At 38.7% G+C, this 24,940-nt stretch overlaps 1 protein-coding gene across 3 annotated transcripts in view; it reads right to left on the bottom strand.

Moving 5' to 3' along the window:
• LOC105458933 (dopamine receptor 1) overlaps positions 1–9,924 on the bottom strand; it is a 93,748-nt gene extending 83,824 nt beyond the window's left edge. The window contains exon 1 of one of the 3 annotated variants that reach the window (XM_011704556.1): positions 9,903–9,924. Coding sequence is in view for 2 of the 3 variants with exons in the window: in XM_011704554.1 (XP_011702856.1) it covers positions 3,821–3,877 (57 nt within the window). In the remaining variant the exon portion in view is untranslated. Of the gene's footprint in view, positions 1–3,820; positions 3,931–9,902 lie in introns of those variants that run through there. The other 2 variants (XM_011704554.1, XM_011704555.1) reach the window with 2 other exon arrangements.
• Positions 9,925–24,940: the final 15,016 nt, after the last annotated feature.

The following is a 24,940-nucleotide window of genomic DNA, read 5'->3' as shown; positions in this document are numbered from 1 at the left end:
ATTGCATTGCGAAAAGAAAATTCCTTCCTCGTTTCATGCAACGAAGACGTTGACAATACCCGGTATACGCGAACCCAGCTGCGTTGGTTGGAAAAGTTTTTAATGTACTTTAATCCCACAGAAGAAAAGCCACACACTTAGGACACTCGTTCGCAAAGGTAACACTCGGGACGAGTAGAACGATCACGCTAAGTACTTTTTAATTAGCACGCTTAGCGCTTTTTAATAAGACCGTATATTTGCATAAAAATGTCAGTAGTATTAACAATATAAATTATAAGATCGCGGTCTCTCGCGGCTCTTTATACATTTCGAGTTTATCTCCTACTTCTTCTCACACATGTCGAGTGGATCATTTTGTAAATAATAAACTTTACCTTCAAATTTTCCACGCGCACATCACAAATTTCTATTATTTTCTTACGAATTTCTCGTTCTGCGATGTGTATTTAGTGGCTGCAAGTCCCATTTTCAAACTTGTGTTTTCTGAGTAACAAAATACCCTGCGAAATATGCATTGCAAACGTAATACATGACGTTACGATGTTTTGCGGTCCACCGAGTACAAACAAAAACACTTTGCTTCTATGATGCCGCGCGGAAGTTTTAATGAGCATTTTGTGTTGGATACGAACGGAACATATTAATTTGTTTACCGCGACATCAAAGAGTCCAGTTCGGTATATATATATATACATATATATTTTACAATCTTTAGCCATTGTTTGAGCGACATTCAATATAAACAGTTAATAATTTTTATTTATTATTAATTAATTGTGTCACGTAAGACATTCACCATAATACTTTGTATCTGCATCACGCAGATAATTTCCGCAATCGAAATGAGCTTCGTACTTCTTTGCACGCGAGGACATTAAACGCACGCAAGATATTCTGCGCTTAACGGCGCGTTTAGAGAAAATGTCGCGACGTAGGAAGCATTTCAAAGACATTTCTGTAATTGCCCTTGATGGACTGACATTACAGAATAATTTCCACCACCGAGAAACGGCGGGTGCACTTTTTCCTCTTTACGATTCGAACGTCTTTTCGAAAATTACGAATCGCAAACTGGCCGGGTACTTAGGATGCCGAATCCGTTTCACCGAAGTGACTTACGAATTAATAAACACGGATCTATAATGAATAAAGTTTTCAGCGGGAAATTGAAAAATGTTCGTAATTGTGTTTCCAGTTATAGGAGTCTAAAACATTTAATTCCACCCTCGAGAGCACGAACCAACCGGCACGTGCGGCGACATTCAATCAGCCACTCGTCGCACTTATATCGCCGCTCTTCCGAAAGTTTGGTCTTTCAGCGGATTAATCGCGTCGATTTCAAGTCGCGATCGTGTCCAAACCGTCTCTCTCTCTCTCTCCCTCTGCCTATCTCTCTCTCATTCGAGCGATTAGAGATTCCGGGCGAGTACCAGACTCGGCGCTGTTTAAAGGCTCTTCTTAAACTTCACTCCGGTGGAAAGTAATTTTTACGAATTCCGCGGAACTCGGCGACCGACGCGGCGTACCTCCGTGACGAAGAACTCTCTTTCAACCATCTTTCCGCGAAATTGGATTTCTACCATTCCGCAACTACGCGATTTTTGTATTCATCGTCTTTCATAAAAAAAGAAGTAAACTTATGCATAAGTATCTACGAGTTCTACGAGTCCTACGAGACTAGACTTAGAGAATCATGTGAAATTATCGCAAAGCATTATGTCGAATCTAGTTTCAATAAGTGTCGGTCCACAATAAGGATTTTAAGCAGTAAGAAATAGTCGAATCATAGTCGAATATGAGGAGAATAATTGTAATCGATCAATATCTTACGGTGTAAGGCTTAAAAGTCTTATTGTGGATCGACACTAAGAACTGCAAAGAGTTTAGGTGTTAAATACCGATTTTGACAATGCTACATATCGATATCAGAAAGTTTCTGTATTAGAGTCAAAAAGTTACTGTTTTAGAATCATATTGTATTGCTATGCGCCTGAAAGCTTTTAGATTTTTAGAAAGCTTTAAATCAAATATTGTCATTTCTACAGCACTTTACGGCCAATATAAAAACATCTTTAGATTTATATGTAAAAATTATCCAACGGAAAGTATTGTGTTCTTAATATTTTGAAAAGTATTTAAAATATTGGAAAAATATAGCAGTTTTTTCGGAAGAATTTTTTAAAATATATTATATGAAATCCCCTAAACTAACTAAAGAAACGAACTAACTAATTTATGCAGTATTTGGTGCTAAAATATAAATTATTGTCATTAAATAAATTTTTCTAAACGTGTACGTTTATAAAATATAAAGATGTTTAAAACATATTATAAAATAATATGCTCGCGAAGACATATTATAAAATAATTATATGCGAAAAATTTAAAGAAATTGCAAGTTTCCTTTTCTAGTCTTCTCGTATATAAGTATCCCTAAATTCATGTTAAAGATTTCGGCAATTTTATGTATCTTGCATCAGTAATTACGATAAGAACATGCAAACTATAATACATATCACAATATGCAGATAAGCGATAAATTAAGCATAACGAGGACTTTCTCGAGACTAAAAGACGTTTTCTCCCTTTTCTGTAAGCTCGGCCTACATTTCCTTCGGTCAATCATTGATAATCAATCTACCGGAGAGCGCGATAGGGAAATTACCATTATCGTGACGATAACGACCAAAATATACGGGGACCTGTTGCGGCGATAGTAAAGCCGCTCCCGCAGTAACTCCGATTCGTAAAGTTCTTTATAAAGTTTCTGCGTATCATGCGTCTCGGAAAAGAGATTTTGAAACTCACGAAAAATATTCGGGAAGTTTGCAAAAACTGAACGGAACAAAATCTGAACCAAATTCAATTCTGACTTTAATATAACTCGTTTTCTCTCAAATAAAAAATTTCATTCTGCTGTTTATTATTCACGATATTTTCAACAACGAATCATTTCGCTGACGGCAGATCAATTTTTTGTCCGTTTGTCTATCGTCATATCCCGCGAAGGTAATGCATTTTTTTTTCACGTTGCGTTTCACGAGACTCACCGAGCTGATAAAATTGAGCTTTATCACCCTCTACACATCGGCTCGGTTATGATTCTCGTACGATTACACCTTCATGCCTCGTAAATTAAAATTTCCATCGTCGGCGTTATCTTACGGGTTATTTTTACCCGCGAACTATTTCGCCGGCGAACGAATCGATTTTCTCGGCCAGGCCCGGCATCAAATTTCACGATGTTAAAAACGGCAGTGTAATTTGCGGTTGCAATTTGCGGCTCTCACGAAATTCGAGACGCAGCGATATCCGTCGCACTCTCAGGTACGGCGAAACCACGAAGCAGCTGCAGGTAGCACATGAGAAAATTATTTTTCCTCGGGCACAAATCTCGGTGTCGTCTCTTAATGACACCGCCGTTTCTTTTTTCCTCAACTCGGCGAAGAGGGATCTCCGTTATCTTCATTCACTTCCGCCCTTGGAAATAACTCGAACATATACCGTCGCGTCACGGCACGAAAACACGTGAAATTTAACTGCCGCCGGTCGCTCGCACATCACTGCGTGATACTCGCACTCGGGAGCATTTTCCTACTTCTCGTCCCTCCATTTTTCTTAAAATCAGACCTCTTCACGTAGTGCAGGTACGCGTACAAGGTGAGATATCCGCGCAGGTATCACGGGGGATATGGGGAGGGTGAAAGAAAAAGATTTACTCATGCTGCTTCGTGCTGAAAACGAAAAAATGAAGAACTAAAAAGATCGCCGGCACACTCATCATGCACAGGGACTATCATTTGAGTGTTATATTCACGATTCTCGGCGGTCGTCCTGTTAACGACGGGATGGTAGTGGTAGTGTCTGGGTACATCGTCGCTCACCTGGGGTAGAATCATGACGTGCGGCAGCTGGCGCGCCTCGCCGCGCACTGACTCGCCCGCACGCCCCCAAGAGCGAGCGACGCGTTCTCCACGGCGCGCGCCCCCGGCCGAAACCGCCCCCGCCAACCCTCTCTCAGCATCCACCACCTCTTGTACGACTTACCCCGTGCGCCGCTCTCTCTCTCTCTCTCTCTCTCTCTCTCTCCCTTTCTCTTTCCCTCCGGCTGGAGGAAGAAAGGAAAAAAAAACTCTGCACGGTGGAAGCGGCTACGAGATGTCGGACGAGACATGCGGCGATCGCTGCGCGCGAGAGGCAACCATAATTGCGGATTGTACCAACCCAGATGTTCGCTTGTTAACACGTTCAACTAAATGACTGTACTATGTAAAAAGGTGACTGGCGAAGTCTAGATTTTACGGAATAAAGCGAGAATTAAAAAATGCATATATAATATGTATATAATACGTCAACTTAAACATTTTTTCAGATTCATCAGAGATTTTAGTCCCTGTAATCGACGTAAAATTTCTAAGGCTTTTACCCTAATTTCCATTTATACTTGATTGACAGATTGAGTGTAATAGTGTTCTCGTATCGGGAATAAAAAAAAATTCGTGCTTTACTTAATATAAAATGCAAATACAGTTCTTAAGCAGTGGGATGAGTTATGTCACTCTTATCACGTTACATGAAGAATAGCCCACGTGACGAAAAAACAGAGTAACGGCACGAAACGATAAAACGCATAATTTTGAATTCATTGCGCAACCCCGTGTTATATGTGTGCGAACGATCCATCATTTTTCACGAACAATTCTGACATGGAAACGGGCGTTGCAGCCGTAAAAGGAAGGCATGTCTGATAGACTCGACACACCAGAAATTTTAATGCTATACTCGCTGTACTTGCGTACACAGTACACGTACTTCTGAACGAATTATCCTGTACGTATATATCTTAACGTAAGATCGTCGAATGATCTTACGTGCACGTAAGAAAGCTAATCACTTTACGATCGCGAGTACGTCAAAAGCTCGAATCAGCATTAGATTTCGGTAAGCTCGATAACATATTCGTATCGGAAGTCATCGGTAATCTCATCCAAGTGCTGTCGCTCGCAAAATGCATTTTAGAGTGCGCGGTATAAATCCACGTCTCTAAGGTAAATCGCCGATACGTCACCGACCTTTCCTATATGCAAAAAGCGAGGATCACCGACGTCTACGCGCGCCGATAGACGGATCCGACGTTTTCCTGCACGTGGCGGAAAAAAAAAAGAAGTTGAGATACGTCTCTCGTAGTTGTGCGGCGAGATTAAGGGTCCATTCCTTGTAGCTCGAGAAAGAAAGAAATGTGATCAAGATCACACTTGTTTTTACATTTTATTTGTACTTTTCTCTTTAATTTATAATGTTTTAAAGTTAATTTGTTGACTGTATATGCAAAGTTCCGGTGAAGAAGCTTTTCCGACTTGAACATGGCGCCATGTGGGAAGTACTGTAGGTCGCATCAGTCATCTTAAACCAACGATTTTTCTGTTCAAAAAGAATGTCTCTATAGATGTCTCTATAGAATAGACTATGATATTATATTGATATCAATAATACTTTTTTTATCGCAAAAATAAGAGCAAAATTTAAGGCCAAAAATCGAACTTTTTTTTTTCAAATGGTCGCCATTTTGTTAATTTTCATGAAAACTCAATTATCGTAGTCTATTCGATAGAGATTCTTTTTGAACAGGAAACTCGTTCATTTAACTGTTTTAGATAACTAGTGCGACTTGCAGTACTTCCACCATGGCATCATGTTCAAGTCGGAAAGGCTTCTTCACCGGAACTTTTCATAGACTTACATTCAACAAATTGACTTCAAAAAATTACAAATTAAAGAAAAAAGTACAACAAATAAGGTGTAAAAACAATAAAATATGTAATCTTGATCATATTTCCTGAAAAAATTCCCAAAGATCGCTTTCTTTTTCGGGCAGCAAGGTAGACCCTTAACTCGCAACGGTGTCTCTCATGGCAAATCCAAGTGATTCGTCTTACTCAACAAATTACGAAATGAGACAAATAACTCTGAGGGCGTCGAGACCGCGACCCTCTTCCATTCGATCAAGAATCCTTGCTGCGACACGAAAGCTCGTTCCAAAAGATATAACGAAAAAATGGGCCGGCTTCGTCTGCCCGAGGAAAAGAATTCAGCCCTATGTCAGGTCTGTGCGCTATGAATAGATATCGGGAACATATTCTCAGCGCACCGATGACGGTCGCGAGAGATTGATCCAGATTCAGCAAATAAGACACATATATACCCGCTATCATTCGGAAATTTGCATTTTTTTAAATAAAGGTATTCTATTTAAGAACTCTCAAATAAGAAAATAATGCAGAATTTGCTGTATTATTTTCGAAAATGAGAAATATAGAAGACAAGGTTCTTCAATTAAAGCCGTCGTCCGTTAAAATAGAATTATACATGTCAACGTAACTAATCTAAGGCACGAACATCAAAAGGCAGGATTTTATCCTTAATAAATACCAATAAAACGCGAAGACGCTTTCTCTCAAATTGACATTGATACAAAAAACAATCGCCATTAATTGAATCGTAATAAATCAGCTATAAATGGAACTATAGAAAGTGAGGTGGCGATAACGTATTGCGCTTTAATCTTGTCGAGATAAACGACATAGTTAGCGATTAAGGAAAATCATGAAAGTGAATGTCGCTCTGGTTCTAGAAATTCCGGATGTATAAGTCGCGACTCCCGTCGATCGAGATATTTCTTCGATGTCCCCCCCCCCCCCACGCTCGAGAATTAACGCTCTCAGGCCAGCGGGGCGGATGTCGATAGCAGAACTAATGCGCGGGATCAAGAGTGAAATTAGTCCGCTCGTTGACCCGCGAGGTTCGGTCGTTCTGTTCTGGATTCTAAATCCGCGGTCACATTTCCCTTGCCATACGATAAAATCTGTTCTGTACACGTTACTACGTATATACCGATGTATGTATTGTCCTCGATACATCCTCTCTTCTCCCTTCCCCCTTCTCTCAATGCTCTTCATCCGTCCCGTTAAATTTTATTATATCGCAAATCGAACGGTCGGGACCGTGCAATCAAGAAAAATCGATACGCCAAACGAAGCTACGCTTCAGCCGAGGTTGTCAAATATTCAACTGGCAGCGTCGGGGCTTGATAATCGCAAATAAGACGGCGTACACGATGTGTTATATTCATAAATGCCAGCTGCATTCGGTTATATATAATTTAAATACCCGAAAACGAATCGCGTATATTACATTTAATTGCACGACAAAGCTTACCTTTTCCCGTAATATGTCTTCTCTATTAACGTGATGGAATGCTCATATCGCGAAGCATATAGATCTTTCTACAGTAAATTCGTTCGGATGTGTGTGGTGTGTGTGGAGAGGGGGGATTAATATACCAACAATAAGCTAAGACAAATATCGAACATATTGTTGTATATCTGATTTGTTGTTCGGTGCGATTACGCGTGTCTGGTAAACACAATAAAATATCGTCCCGCGGCAGTCAATATGGTTAAAGGGTACCGAGCCAGAACGTGTAAAGGGAAAAATCAGCGACGGGAAGAAATTTCGCCTACGGACTCCCAACGAGATTTTCCAATCTTCGTGAGCCCGGCGCGAGTGTTTTTCCGTGTTACACTTTTCACGCTCCAAATCGTTCCGCGTCGCGTGTACCTTTCGTCCTGCCGATGAAATGTATTTTCCTTGAATCTTGCAAGTGTACGCGACATTTCGCATTTTAGCCGGGCAAAACACGGCCCTCGGGAGAAACTAAGGCGGATGACAGCTCGATATATTGTTCAAAAATAATATAGCTCGAAATTCTCTTTCTCTATTAACTTAAATAAACAACAGAATAATTAAAATGGCTAAATATCTTTGTTAGATAACATTTACCGTAAAATGCAAATATGATTATTCCACAATTACCATTTTCTGTAACATATGAATTCGAAAAAATACGATAATAAATATTTTCTATAAATATCGAGATATCAAAAGTTTCTTTTAAACCACCTAAATTATCACGCAAAAATTCATACCTCCAAACATGTAATAACGAATATGCGCGATGATAAATCGCAACGCGATTTAATTTATAAAAATAAATTACTATTTACTAATCATATATAACAAATCACTTATACATTTAATTTTTGTAAAATATGGTAAAATATTCAGATGGTTCTTATTTGAAGATAATATCGAGTCTAATTACAGTACATATAGAAATCATGCGTGAATTTTGCTAATTAATTATTTTTGTCATATCTATCGTTTTATTCGTATTCTGTTATATTAATATTGCCATTTTTATCAAGTACATATTTCTACGTCAATGTAGATTTAATATTAAGTTGATCTCAAATAATAAATATTAATATTCTTCAAATTACATGAAGAATATTATAACCTCATATATGTAGTTAAAAAAACTACATATGTGGAGAAAGCAAGCGTTATTAAAATGTAATTTGTCCAGTAATAAACATGAATAAATGTATCATGTTTTGAATATGTGCAGCAAAAATTTAATAAAAAGTCAGATATAATCTAATAAGAACTCCTAGATATACATGTACTATACATGACTAAAATTAGTCAAATGTTTTCAGTGTCATAAGATAAATTCTGTAATTTTTGATTCAAGTCAAACATAGAGATCGAATTATGTAATTTGTGATTCAAGTTGAAAATAGAGATCAAATACTAAACGTATTTGCAGCCAATATTAGTTCATGGGCGATTTACATAACATTGGCATAAACGAAGATATTTATAGTAACGACGATGTGACAAAAATATCGAATTATAAGTCAATAATCAAAGTAGGCTTACAAGTCGGAAGAAAGATCGATTTTGGTCGATTACTCCTCGTAATGGCTAAAGTTTCGTGTGCCATTCGGCAATGACACAAGATTCGAAATGAATGATGGGACGCGCGTGCGTCCATACAATAGATATGAATTTTTCATATTTCCGATAGATATCTTCATAAATTTTTATGATGATGTATCGTAGAAATCGCGTTAATATATCGTTAATGCGCGCGTGCATTAATATTATTTCTAATGTGATATACTCGTATTATTTCAGTATCTACGTCAAATATTTTAATTAAATTGACATATCAATTTCATTCTGAGGTAATTTACACATATAAAAACTTGATCTATTCAGCGAAAGATTACACATCAGATATTATTTTACCTTGTTTCAAATAATATAAAGTTAAGTTATTAATAAATATAGATAAATAGATTACACACGCAAAATTAGAATAAAGTTATATTACAAAATAAATATATAATAATAATTAGTGCATTTCATACTTTTATTCTTTTTTCTATTGAATAAATTAATTGTAATTCTGTCAAATATTTCTTTATTTATTTATTTATAATATATCTTGCTTTAATCTTCATCCAAATAGAGAACATCATAAAAAAACTTAAAAAATTTGTCTGCTAAACACATCTTATTTTTCATATTTTGATTTTATTATCTTCTCATCTTTTTTTACTTTTTTATTCATTTAAATAATTAACTCAAAATTTTAACGTAACTGATGCCAAAATAATTTAAATAACAATTTTAATATAACTTTATGGTGTTTTTTTTAATTGTATTTTCTGAAAATCTTAATTTCTAGTATGCAAGATAGAAATTGTTAGATAACATTCAAATATTATAGACAAATATAATATTTTATAGATTCATTTCCATAAAATATATATTCTAAGATTATGTATTATTATTTTGTGGCGGTGGTTTAATCCACAATTTAATTCATCTATTTTAAGAAACTAAATTTATAAAATATTATATTTGTCTGTAACATTTTAATGTTCTTAAATTAATATATATACCTATAAATGTATAAATCGTGCATATCTAATACAATTTTTATCTGTCTATTGTTCTAACTTCAAATAAAAAAAAATAATTTGACTCACCAATACGATGCGCAGCAGCAGAGTTTAAATACAGGATTACGTTGATCTGTAAAATACAAATATATTGAAATTAATGTCCAAAATAATTATGCGCATGTTAAATTCTTTATTTTTTTCTAAATAAATGTTAATAAATGTTTTATATATATATATATATATATATATATATAACGTGAAAAATATATGTATATATATATATATATATATACATACAACGTATTTTTCTCGAAATAAGGTCTTCATTTTATCTCTTAAGTTTTCCTTTCTTATCAATTCAACAAGTTGTCTCATACTTAAAAGTACGAACTTTCGTCAAATAAAAAGAGAATCTCTTTCACTTTATCTCTCTAATTCTTAATTGAAAACATTCAGAATATTATTAAGAGTGATGTCAATATCACTTAATAATATTCCAGTAAAAACGTTCGAGCGTTTATCTTCTTTACAAAGAAAAAGGGTGAACCTGTTGCGCGCGTTCGTAATACATGAACATCGTTATCAACACGGCAGTTTATTGTGCAGTAAATTAAGAAACACGTTGCGAGTTAATTAATCAAGACTATAAAGTGTGGAGAAATCTTCATTGCATCGGTTTCCTCGTATTTCTAGCGAGGAAGCGCGAAGAAATACGACATTGACTAACGAGGTGTGATCGAAAATCGAAACAAGAAGTTTCGCAATATCAATACATCTGTGCGCTATATTATACGTTTCATTTCCTTAATAAAAAGTTATTTATAATATCAATCATTTATGCAAATTATTTCAATTATAATTATAGTCTTTTTAAATTATTATACTTCTATAAAATATTTATATAGAAGTGTACCAGCGTTACAATTTGAAGTGTTATATTCTACAAGCGTTACAATTAGACGTTACGCGAATTTTAATATTAATAATAAAAAAAATATTTATCTCAAACTATTGTACACGTTTCGTCTTGTGTGCTATAAAAAATGCATTTCTTTGCGAACATATTTTTCTAGCCAACATTTGTAAATAGAATGAGCTAGCACGAAAAGCTCTATGTAAAACACTGCTGGGAATGCTAACGAAGTCAGAGAGGCAGAAAGCGATCTTTAACCGCCGAAACCGCGGTTCGTAAACCTCAGAGCCGCATATTACGAGATTAATTTCACGCCACCTGGGCTCGTTTCGACTTACGCGCGGAGATAGCATCATCGTACGAAAAGTGCACGAAAGTGCTAGCGCCGTGGCTTTATTCCCGACTCGTGGCTCGTATATCGTTTCCACTTAACAAATGCGGCCCGATACCGCGGCATGTTTTGTCCCGCTTGCATTATAACACATTGATTTAAAGCCGCGCAATAAGCTCGAATAACACAAGTCTTTCTGAATGCAATCGTATGCTGTTATTTAAAGCGTAAAACACGCGGATGGAAAACACAGATAAAAATACGTAGCAAGAATTCTAAAGGCGATTTAACTCGAAAAATAAAGTTGCTCGAGATACGCTTGTGATACGCTGTACGCCATTATGCGAAGACATAAAGATTGTGAAGCTGCGCGTTCTAGGCTTAAAATACCTTCCATCAAATTTCTCGCGGAACGTGCGGCGACATACATATACGCGATAAACCAGCGAGATAGGCAGTTTTCATGGCAAAGTAAACCAATGCATACTTTTATCATAAAGGAATAGAGGAATTGAATTTGGATGGTCACGTTTTTGAGTAAAAGAAAGAAAACGAGAGAGAGAGAGAAAGAGGGAGGGAGAGAGGGAGGGAGACATCGTGTACACGGCTGACCATATGCGAAACTTATCTACTTAAAGTTCGACTTACGCCATTATACGCGAACACATATGAAGCCTTATGCATAATCCACGAAGTTTAATATAGAACGGAACGGATACGTCATATTGTAATAAAAAGTAAATTTTTTAATAATATTTAGAGTCATATAAAATATATCTTTCAATGTAATTAAAAATTTTATTATTAATGCAAAAACCTCTCTCTCTCTCTCTCTCTTTCTGAATAAACTACTTATTCATTATAAAACCCTAACAAATCATATTTGTTTTTAAAACATGACGGAAATAGTTATTCGTGGATTTTATAAACGTTTACAGCTTTCGTATCGAAAGTCTCAATTCCCATCCGGCAAAATGAAATTAAGATGTATCTCCTCTGGGATACTATGTCTGCGCATGTGACATAATATAAAAATGCGAGTGTAGCACTGAGAGGAAAAGAAACTCGTAAATATCTTGACAAACCGCGGAATCGCGTTATACCCCAATGGATACAGACGGTCCGACGGTCCATCATACTACAGAATATTTGATTCTCCGCTCGACTGTATTCTTCTCTCGCGGCAAAGTGCACATTGGCATATGAGAATGCTACGCGGATATCTGGGATTTACAAAAAACATCGCCGTTTCCCTCGCTCTTTCTGTTTCCAGTTTACAAACGAAAGCTCTTCATTGTTCCGAACACACACAAGCCGTACTGGTAAAAAGCATCCGTCGCGCTCCTCTGTGAAACTTCGAAAAGCCACGAGGTGAATGCGGCGCGCCCGGAGAGAAGTGATGACTGAATGTAAAAGCCGCGGGGACATGTTGTCCCAAAGGAGCCCCTAATACACATTGTCGAGAAATCCGCTTCCTGCTTCGTCGTCTATATGTAAGCGCTACGAGGTGTTTCGGCTGTTCTTCAAGAGAGCTGCCTCCAGGCGAGCAAAGATAAACGGCAAAGTTAACCCCCCGCATAGGATGCGCCACAGACTCGTACGTCATCGATCGAGATATATCGGTTCTCTCCATTCGAATATTTGGCAAATAAATGGCGCATATTCTATACGCAGCTTTTACTATTCTGTCGTTCTTAAATACATAGATATAGAATCATCATAGCGTTTAACTTCTTCCTTTGCAAACAATTCAAAAATATAATAAAAAAATGTTTGAAAAGAAAGAATTTCGTACTATTAAAAAGAGTTGTTTGAAGTTGGCTCCCTCTCACTACTAAAAATCCGCACTAACCACCATTACCACTCGATTGGTAGTCGATTTGATAATATTTCGTAGTCCATTTCCGATGGTTGGTAATCAAAGTTGTCAATAATAATATGAAAAAAAGACATACACACTAGTATCATAGTTTTAACTACCAATCATCGGGATTCAGGAATCGACTACTAAAGTAAGCAACCACAAAACGAATGCAACGAATGTTTATAATTATGATTACTTACGCAGTCTAAAAAACCATATTTTACAAAAGGAGGGACTAACTTCACGCATCTTTTTTTTATATTATATTTTATTTTATATTTTTGTATTATATTACTATTGACAACTTTGATTACCAAACATCGGAAATGGACTACGAAATATTACCAAATCGACTATCAATCAAGTGGTAATGGTCGTTAATGAATTTTCAGTAGTGGATCCAACTTCACACAGCTATTGAAAAGACTAATATGGCAGTAATAAAAAATATTAACAGAATACTCATGCGATATCTAGCTTCTCATTAATAAATTGGATTAATAGGTCGTCAATCTAAAAATAGATGAGAACAACTGAATTGCTTTGTAATGTAAAAATATTGTTTTCACAATTAGATAGAATGTATTAAATATCTATAGATCTCAATAACTTTTTTATTATACTTGTCATAAATAATTCAAATAATGTCCGAATAAGTTTTTGCAAAACGAGCTATATCAAACTTGCCAAGCTGACGTGCGTCATTTTTTGAAGACGAAATGGAAGGTAATGAAAAATAAATATTCGCCGTGAATAATAGCAATGACAGACGGGAGCACGGAAACTCGCAAAATTCCGTGGACAATAACCAAGTGTGGAATGATAATGATATAATGACGTCGTTACCTATGTTAGGTCGTTCGGCACACTAAAAGCCGTGTTTTTTTTTTTCGTTAGCGCGAATCGCCGATTAATAACACAAGATTAATAGAGCGCCCGTTATCGCTCAATATTTGCTTCCATTGTTTGTCACCGTTTCATTATTTGTTTTTCACGAACGATAAATCGTTTTTGCTGAGAGATCGAGAATCTTTTTTTTCTTAAGAAAAAATCTATTGAATATATAATCTCTTATCTCGATATCTTGAGTATTGGAAAGCTCGTAAAGATCGCAAAATATTCTCTTCGTTATTTCACAATACTGCCTTCTTTTTCCTTAAATAATTTGCAGCGTAAAATATTTAGGTACTTGCGAATTTATTAGAATAGCCATTTATAGACTGTCAGATAAACTGTCGTCGTATAAACATAGAATTTGTAAGTCCTGCTCAACAAAAATCGATGAGAATATTGGAGAGCGAATAATACTGAATAATTCGCATAATTAAGTTATACAGCAACGTTCGAATTTGATAGAGCTAATGAATTTCAAATATGAATCGATAATGTTTTCCACCGCAGAATATAAATAAACGCACTGCAAATACGTTTCCTCCTCCTCCTCCTCCTCCGGAGAGTTTTCGATATTATTTCTCTCGGATCAGGTCTCCCTATTTTTTTTTCTCATTGCACACGGGTAATTGAAAGAGTTGATGCCATCGCGTATTGTCCATTTCCACGGCTCAGATAATTAAATATCGGTGGTGCGATGTAACGTGACTCGTAAATTGAATCAATTCTCGCCCGTCGGAACATTGAAACTTTCTTATGTAACGTAATTATGACCGTAATGAATGATCTCATATATCACTCACTAAAAATATACCATGCCGAATGTTTCAGCGATGTATTCATATTCAGAATTGATTTTCCGTGCTGTATTTTCACGTAAACAAAAAGAGTTTCCGTTTCAGAAAAAAAATAAAAAAAAATTCACATGTTCCAGATAATATTTCGATTTCAATTATATATGCACATGTAAAAAAAATAACGTTTTAATTGCGCCACGACCGAGCGGAGTTATCCCTTTTTATAATATATTTCTTTTCTAGTACACGGTTATTAAACGAATCTAGCGTGAATTGAGTCTTCAAAGTTATCCCGATCTTTTACCTTGACAATACATCAATAAACGCGCCGTGAACATAGGCTCGAAAAAGCTGCATCGTGTTTCTCCGTTTAATGCACCTGCGACCTTAATTACCCTGTTACACGGTACTCATCGTTCGAGAAACATGCTTTGTCACCCGTTTACCTCGTATAAAGCTAAGCCCTACTATATCTGTCGTGTCGATGAAACTATTGGCCCACGTGATACCGCCTGTAATCTGCCGTGGGGTTTCTAATCGATATGAAATTAAAACGTCGTTTGTCGGCCGCTTCTCTCTCTCTCTCTCTCTCTCTCTCTCTCTCTTTCTCTCTTCATCCGATATTCACCCCAAATAGATTAATGGGCAAACCGAATAGCAAAATGTTATTTTTAGAGAAATGAGCGTCTTCGTTATTCTCGAGTTAAAAGGTTTTCTACGCAATCAAGATATAAGCTGTTGCTTTTTGCGTATAAGTGTACTACTATTTACATAGTAATTTTATAAATAAATGTAGGCGTTTACTGATATTGACAAGAAAGATGTTAGTGTTATAAAATTAGTAAATGTAAACGTTTAAACATTTCTGATATTGACGGGAAAGATCTTAGTATATCTAAGATTTTCTGTAACTATTTTTAGTCACGAAAGAAGGTAACAACAGCAATTATATTAAATGTCGGTGATTATCGATACTTATCTTCAAAATTATTTAAAGTATTGGCTTTGTTCGCAACAATTTCAAGATGCCTTGAAGAAACGACACGAACGTTATACGTCAATTACGCATCCTTAACCGACGTATCGCAAAGGCGCTCGCGGAAAGGTTTCTTGGCGAGAGCGTCAATTTTCGTCGGATTGCCGTTGGGAAAGTGTGCCGGCGGGCTGGTAATAATCTCGTTGCCCAAGGACAGCGTATGGGGAAGTTGAATGCAATTAGCGGCACTATTGCCCAAAGCAAGTATGCGGGATACGCCGCTGTGTATGGGTATACATATACATATACCGAGCGTTGGGATTGCCGGGGCCGCGCATGATCTCGTCTCTATGATCCGCGGCATGGCTCTATCAATCGATAGCAAATTAAAACGCCGCTTGTCGGGGCATGCCATCCCGCGTATTGCGCCGTCCTCGGTCCGCTGCGCCACATTACGCATTAAGCGGTCAACGAGAGCCCTCGCTTTCGGCTGCATAATTTGCTTGTGTGCGGGAAACTTGCGAATCCCCGATATACCGCCCGCACACGTTTCGGCCTCATTCTGTACGGAGTCGCTCACCCCACGGCGGATTTCTCCCTTTAATCACCGAAAATGTCGGAGATAACCGCAGAAATGGTTTCTTATTACGCTGCTCGGGGAGATAAAGGCCTCCAGCACGATCGAGCGCAAACGGAGCAAAAAAGAATGCGGAGCAACAGCGGTATAATCCACTTTTTTTTTTTCCTACGAACTCGAGAAGATCAATCTAATCGATTGATAAATCGACTTGACCTTTCACGACCTTAAAATTAATCTTCTCAGATTTTTAAGAAGGTTTAAGCCCTGTTTTGCACATACTTTTCAGTTATATTGTAAATCATTCATACAGTAAATATATGTATATTTGATAGCATTATTATCACATTGCGTTGTAAATTTGAATAGATGACAGTAATTCAAACTATTAATTTAATTCTAAGAGAATATAATTATACTGTGATTAATATAACAATAGCAGTTAAAATTATTGCCATTGTGCACAATAATAATTAATATATATGTTGTTACAAAAAATAAAAATCGTCAAAGAGTGTTTTTTTTTTCTTTAAATAAATTGATGCGATCGATATAAAATCTACTATAAAATATACCAAGTTAAAATCCAAACTTCAATTCATATTAGTGCCTAAAATAAACATCTATCAACAATTTGAGATTAAATATATACGTATTTCGCTTCGTACGACGAAAGATATTTCATTAACTAATCCAGATGTATTATTTTCGTGTGGCGGGATCCAAGGCTGTTATCAAAAACGTTCCGCTGATAGACGTATGCGGCGAAAAGAAAACACGAAATACACGTAACGGGTCAAGGGGAGTGCTATGATTGACTGACAGAATAATTACAGGACGATAAGTGGCGTGATGGATGAACTAAGGAAAGAGAAAGATTCTCAAAATCGATGTGCTAATCCTACATTTCGCATTTTCCCATGTTCGCCGCGGAGTTGCTTTCTCACGTGTATATGCATATAGCCACGCGAACGGTCGCACGTCAGTTTCTCGCACGGGATAATACGCAATTTCATTAAAGTTGAACGCGACGCCGCGCGCCGTTCGATGTATTGAGCAATCGACGGATAAGTACACGCCGCGCGTATTAGCACGAGTAAATTAACTTGTCGTGCGCGTATTTGATGACCGCGTACTTAAAAGTAACTAACATTAAGAGTATACGAGCAGCGCCGTGTTTAATGGTGTTTGGCGAAGTATCGAAGCAATTACCGCACGTGTCACAAGACGCATTATGAAGTTGCAAACCATTGAGATTGTTAAGCACGTTTTAGAAAATGAACACGTTATAGCGTAATACATTATGAAAGGAATCTCAAAAATAAATTAAGTGATATATCGATGCGCTAAAGCGAGATATGAAATAATCAATTATATATTCAAGCACCCAATTAGTTGGGCAAATATGCGCGTCAAATTTCCTCGCTTAGGTATATGTATCCTCAATGTAACGCGTTTCTTAGCCACGTCGATCAGACATCGGATCGCGCTGGGATCACTGAGAAATTAACGTGCGGCAGCGAGTGTGCGGGCGAACAAGACTGTAACGTAAGCAAATTTGCCTTTTCGCGGATAATTGACGATCCAGATTTAAGGAGAGTACTCGCGGGGGAGTAGGCGAGAGTAAGATCCGGATGAGTAGGTACAAGAAAGAGCGAGGGAGATAACCGGCTGCACGTCGACACTCGAGAGATTGCCGAGGGAGTCTCGAAAGGTTCGATGCGGAAGGGTTGCAACGACGGGAGGGGATGTTCATGGAGATGAGGCCCAGCAGCGCATGGCAAGAAAGAGATAGATAGAGAGAGAGAGAGAGAGAGAGAGAGAGGGAAAAGAGAGGGAAAGGGAGAGGAAAGCCGAGAGGTTGAACCCCGATATCTGGGGCAAGTTTGTGTATCCACAAGCACTACTGAATTCAGCCTGGCTTAAGCATCAGCAGGGTGGGCGGATAATCGTATTTGTCGAGTCGCGAATGCTGTACCGGGGCTGACACAGAGTTAGCTCGATGGCAACAGCATCAGCATCGTCACCCGTTATCCCCTGCCACTATAGCAGACGTTAACGAGCGGCCGCAGCGAGTGTCCTACGGGACAATTTTATCGATGCGTTTATACCGGCGTTTGTCCATAATCGTAAAGCAGAAGGATCGGCCAGCGCGAGCTGTTGTTGTCTGCGATGTGACAGCCCACCAACCGGGGTGGCTCTTAGGTCGTCTGGTCGGAGACCTTTCGATTTTATTCACGCCATTACATTCCTTTTCGTAGCGTGTCCTCTTTTAGCCTTTCGCAACGGAGTCTCTTTCAGACACACTGAATAAAAACTAAAATAAAATAAAACTAAAATAAAACCCTCAGCAAAATATTTAAACGGGAATGTCTTGTTAAATCTTAATATCAAGGTATTAAGGTCAATTATGTCGGTGGCTTATATACATCAATCTGTCTTAGGCAAAATTTTCTCTTTACAGCTTCACCTACGATACGTACGTATTTATATCTATAAAATTAGATTATTAGAATATAAAGAAGTATCAAACGAAGGGCTAGTGAGCCTTGCACGGAGTTAGTGCTGAAATTACATATATTTAATACAATAATTTACACCCAAACGTTTCGGCTCCGCATTGAGCCATCTTCAGTGGGTAAAAAATACAAAATTTTCCTTTATACTTTACATTAGCACTTTTGTTCTTTCGCTCGCTCTAATGTCGCTTCTCGCTCGCTGTGAGATCGTTCGTTGGAAATTCGCAGTGTAATGTGATCCCATCCATCGGTGACAATTTAACGAATCAAATCGGAGGAAGAAACATATTACATTTGTCTAAGAACAATAGAGAATCCTTTATGATCATATAATTAACGAAAAGTCAATCAATCTGAACAAAAAAGAGCAAGAACAGTACCTTGAGTCAATGTGTAAAAAACGAGATGTCAAGCGGAACATTAGTCAGATGGTCGACAAACCAAGCAAGGCTCACTAGCCCTTCGTTTGATACTCCTTTAATTTTTAATTATATGAGCCAGATAGAGATATTATTATTTTATTAGAATATATTTTATTTTTTCTATTGAAAATTATAGAGATAATTTTCAGCAAATTCTAAATATATTTATTTTATTCATTCAATCGTTGTATATAAATATAACATTTTATATCTCAATATTGATAATTGTATAATAATGATATAATAATAAATGATAAACGTAGCATAATAAATAAATAATATCTCGAGGCTTTGATCAAAGTAATCGATAATCGGAATAGAATTAATCGGAAGTCGTCAGCGTGTAAAAATGTCTGACGCGTTACACGAGATGCATAATGCAAACTATATATAAGACCATACACAGCCTTTCGTCGAAATTGTTAAGCTTCCTCTTTATTCCAGAGCTTATTTCAGAATCCTCTTTACTGTTTGTAGCTAATAACTAATTTGCAAGCTGAAAAGCTCATTACAGCCATTTAGTACTTGCATCGTCACGAAGTGCAAAGAAGCGCCAACAATTATACAATTTCACCGCACAACTTGCAATAATCTTATAACAATTACAATTTACGTAACTTAACAAAGAGCCTATCTCTAATGACTTTTACGCCATGCACCGAACGCGAGGAAATACCCGCAGTTATTTCAATTAATCATTCATAACCGTAAATTGTTTTGTATACATTTCACGCGCGTGTACGCGCGCCATCGCGAAGGTTTTATACCCAATACGATCACAAGCAACTCCCATTCGTCTTCGATTGATGTGCTTTGGCTCCTCGTCCCTTGTGAAAAATCGAGGTAAACGGGATAAACGTAGCAGGACGGAAAGAAAAATGTTCGTCCGATCCGTACGGCCAGCGCGCGTCGTTAGGACGACTTTCGGACTTTCCTTCTCAGGAACGGATGTGTTTCGTGACAATAGCTTTAACACGAGCTCAGTCGCGAGTAATGCAGCGCACCATCGCTAGTTACCGGAAAAAACTTTTAAATTGCTAGAGAGCTTCTTTTACTTTTAATGCCCGAGCAGATATCAGTTACGATCCGCGTACAGCGAACAGCGAAATGCGAAGAACGAAAGAACATCGTTCCGAGCGTATCCGCTTAGTGGGACGACATAAAAATGCGAATAACGACGCAAAAGGAACTTCAAGGAAGTTAAAGACGCTAAAGATGTTAGAGACGAGCGGTTGGCGTATAACATGCTTTTTTGGTTTACGTTTTGTAGCCTCGCACGGACAGCGACGCCGACGATGCAATCAACGTATAATCGAATCACTAATCAAAGCGCGCTAATCAGAACGTTGACGGGGAGGGGCCAAATTTCAGTATATATTCAGATGATATGATTTCACCGGACATTGAGGGATCAGACATGTATTCAGCGTTGCCGCACGCGGAATAACTTTTTTAATAGCCTCGGCGTAAACTGCATTACACGACGACGAGGAAAAATTGATTCTGTTTTTTTTTCCCTGGAGGTGGTGAACCCCTTGTTAATGATCAGTTCATAATACTCGGCGGTCTCGGACCACCCCAACAGAATTCTACGTTCAAATTGGATCGCCGGCGAGAAGTAGAAATATTAAAATACTGCGCATAAAATTATAAGTAAATATAATATAATCCCGAGTAATTAATTCTATTACATAATAACTCAAATATAAAATAATTAAAATAAGTCAAATATAAAATAATTTAATTCTCACGTTTATAATCGCATCAAATTCTCATCCTTAATAATATATACTTAATAATATATACTTAATAATATATACTTTACATTATTATTAAAGGCGTGTGTTAATACGATTTTTAAAAAGTAAATACCTTTTTTATGCGATATGATAATTATATACGCAAGCAGATATTAGATATAATATTTACGCTTCTACCGCAAGGGATGGCGCGTTAAGTAAGCACAGCAATCCCACGCAATCTGCATTTGGTTAATCCTACAACTAATTACGTTAGAGTACTTTTTCAAAAATTCGCAAAAATATGAGCGCAAGATAACGGTAATTCGGTCTACGCCAGTCCTCGGTATGTAAAAGGCAACCGAAACTCACCGTAGGAAAATGCGCTTTTCAGTGGCTAAAAGCAGACGTCCGCGAGATTAAAAAAAAAGCAACGTGTATTTTAATAAAGTGCGCAGTACGGCGACTTAGTGTACAGCGAGATGCGTTTTAATTTTATGTCCCGCGCGCTTTCTCCAATTAAACCTTAATGCTTTCATCACGAAGATTGAGATACTCTTCGTCTTACAATATCGCACAACTCGATTAAGAGATATTTTGATCTCGTAAGACGTCAGTATTATATTTTACTAACGTATAATCCCCTCTAAAGCTGTAAAATATCTTGATAATTTATTCGAATATAAAACGCTGCGGAGAATATCGTAAAATCCTTCCATATAAGCTGAAGATATGTAGCAGACAGCTGTAAAAATGTTACGACTATGAAAATATATTCGTACGGACGGGCGTGTAATCCCGGAGAGTCAATACGCGGCCTTCCCAGTGCGAGATTAATTCGCATTATTAAACAAACGTATACGCACAAAACGCTTCTCCCGCGAGTTTCTCAGTGCTTCACAGCTTATTAATTTTTATAATGTTCCTGATTTTCGCAAATTACACTTGGAAACTAGTTCTCGAAGTTTAAATCAACGCCGGCCAACTTTCGAAAACTGGCCCCGCGTCCCCGCGTGTTAGACGACTGATCCCTATTTGTGACAAGGAGCTCGCGGTGGAGAGGCAGACCCGTTCCTGAAATTACGAAAGTTATGCCGCGAGCTAAGCGCGGAAGTGGAGGAAAAAGGCACGGGGATGCCAGATGCAGTCGAGGACACGAGCTTGGAGAATGGTCGATAAGAAGAAGAAACGGGACGGCGAGAACACGGGCCGCCTACAAACTTCGGGCTCGCTCGTTCGGGACGGCATGCAGTTTCCTCCTCCCTCGGGCCGGCAACTCTCTAATCTCACTCGGCGGAATTTATACGACGATCCCCGCCGATTTTTTAGTTTTTCGGGGTGTGCACGCTGCGAGAGGCGATAATGCGCTCGACGAAAGTCGCGAGCTGCCGCCGACTGATAACGGGCGTGTGAAATGAATGAGGAGAGAAAATGAATCGGATCGTAGATTATGTCCGCGAACTTTTCCCTCCGGCAAATAAAGAGCACAGGTGTTACCCTTGATGCGAGATCGAACAACGATCGATCTCATGGACGTTCGATCGCTACGAGACTGCAGAGCTTGTGAATAGGAGAAAAACATTTTTACAGGAGCATCATGACATTTTGTAAAATTGTAAAAAAGATCAGATGCAAGGAAAACGAAATCGTAAATGTCAAAAATAATTTTTAAAAATTTTAAAGGATTTTTAACCGCGCAGGGTTACAAGGACTTTAAGGAGACGTGTTTTTTTTAAATTAATGTTGCTGTGATTATTTTCTTCCAACGTTTTCATTTACGATAAAACAAAGAAAAAGATATCCCTATACGCGCGCGTATGTGTAATACCTCACGGTATGGCGTACATGCATGTGTGAGATACACACCACTTTCTCAATTATAAATCCCGTACTTCCCGGGACTCAATCATCTGCATCGTGTTTGCCACGGCGCAAGATTCTGGGGCAGGTATAACGTATCGATTAATAAATCAAGCGGCGCTTCATTTCACGTAGTTACATATTGACACGCGGAATCTGAATCGCAGGAGACCGCTACGACACCCTGTACGACACCCGATAGACTTATTGCGTGTACAAAGGGCTCTACGTATGTTGGGAGCCCGGAACGTTGATCGAACGCCTGTCACCTGTACGACAAACCACCATACCGAAATTCCTGTTTGCAGTAAACGCAGTTCGGTTAGATGCTACGACACTATATAGCGCCGTTAAATGCCGTTCTCTCGGAAGTACAATATCATAGGACATGATTTTAGAATGAGAGCATACTAGATCTCTAGATAAATTAAGCTGCGCTTAACACAAGCTGCCCCTTTTCTTCGTAAAAACGTTTTTTTTTTTTAAAGAAAGTTATATACATGTATGTGCGCGTGCACCACATTCACACATACACGTCTACACTTCTATATACTATGTAAATTAAAAGAATTGTAAGAGATTGCACGTTAACTCCATTAGATTAATAGCATAAAGCGGCGTATGAACATTTTAACTCAGTTTCTCCTATTCAGTTCGCGCAGAAAAAGAATATTGTTTGCATTTCTCTCTGATGCCCATATAGAACTCTCCATGCGAAATATTGCATATCACCGCATTGAATACTGAATAACGTTAAACGCATGGAAAGCGCCTGGACAGCTGCCTGCGTTTAGCGTTGCCGGCGTTGAAAGCCACTTTAAAACGATCTTAACTTGTCGCGCCGAGTGAAGCAGCCGTGACTCTTGTAACAAATCCACTCGGCGAGTGGATAAAATAAACGGGCGCGAGAGCCCGGTTGAGAGAAAACGGACGAGAGGCGTATACGTTTCTGTAATTACCGGACCGGGCGGATCGTAAAAGCCTTTCTTTACTACTGCGAGCGAGAGGCCCGGCTTACGATGTGTCCAGAACGTGTCGACACCTTTTTCAACTGCGCAACGAGGATTCTCATTAGGATGTGCTCGCGGGAGGTCTCGAACAAGAGAGGGAATTGAGAAAGGGACGGTGGATTTAACGAGGGAGCCTGGCCGGAGCCTTTCGGGCGGAGTTAAGAAACTCTCGTCAAATTCTTGGCACAACCCAGTTTTGTCACCTTATAATCCATCGTATAAATAACCGGATCGCAAGTGTCACGCGCGTTTGTCTGAACGATTGCACGATCGTGCCGTAATAAATGTTCACCGGTTTCTCGGGCATCTCTGCCCTCTCGGATTTTCATTCTACTTTTCGGTCCGTTCGTGATTTTACTCGAGATAACATTTAATCAGGGAGATCGTCAGGGAGATCGCAGTCATCGGAATAACGAGAGCATCGTCTAGTCTACAATACCGACACCGGAGAATGCGAGTCGAACGGTTTTGCGTCTCCAAGTATCCCTGAGATACATCAAAATCAATGCTCATACATTAAAAAGGGGGGGGGGGAGGATAAGAGGAGAGTCCCATGAAAGCGCGCCTCGCACCGCGATCCGATAATAACTCACTCGAAGATCTCGACCACGACCAAGGCAACAGTTGCAGGCCTGTGATAGAGCGCCGGCGGGCGATATTTCTCCGGCCGGATACTTCGAGCGTCTGGCTCGTGGCAGCCGGCGATGGTCGGAATGTCGGATAAAAGCGACTGGGCGCGGCAGTCAGCGGAGGGATGTCCTGGGGAAGAGGAAGGGGGTGATCGAGGGAGAGGAGAGGGATGGTCGGCTACGGGGAAGGTGGATGGCAGTCTCTGCCACCTCTCGCCACCTCACAGCCGACTAGTTTTTCGTTAGCTCGTCGTCCCGTGAAATCTGTCACACCACCCCGCCTGCAGTATAGCCTATAGCGGGACGGACGCGGTCGGACGGCGAGGTATCCCTCGTAACCCATCGCCCTAGGCCGGCCTAGGCGCACGTGTATATGCACGCGTCGTCGCGCGCCGGTGTTTGCATACATACACACATAAACATGCATATACACATACGCACGCACGCGTGTACACATACATAACGCGCCGACGTTTATATATCGGGTGTGCGCTTTGACAAGCGGCACCGTTCGACGCAGTCATTCACCGACCGCAAACGTTCTTGATTGGCCCTGCTCGCCGACCGAACCGCCGCCGCCTTGATTCGGAACGA

Source organism: Wasmannia auropunctata, unplaced genomic scaffold (genome assembly GCF_000956235.1).
Source record: "Wasmannia auropunctata unplaced genomic scaffold, wasmannia.A_1.0 LD334250.1, whole genome shotgun sequence".
Taxonomy (NCBI): Eukaryota; Metazoa; Arthropoda; class Insecta; order Hymenoptera; family Formicidae; genus Wasmannia; species Wasmannia auropunctata.
The sequence above is the reverse complement of the archived record's forward strand: the minus strand, read 5'-3'. Positions and strand labels throughout refer to the sequence as shown.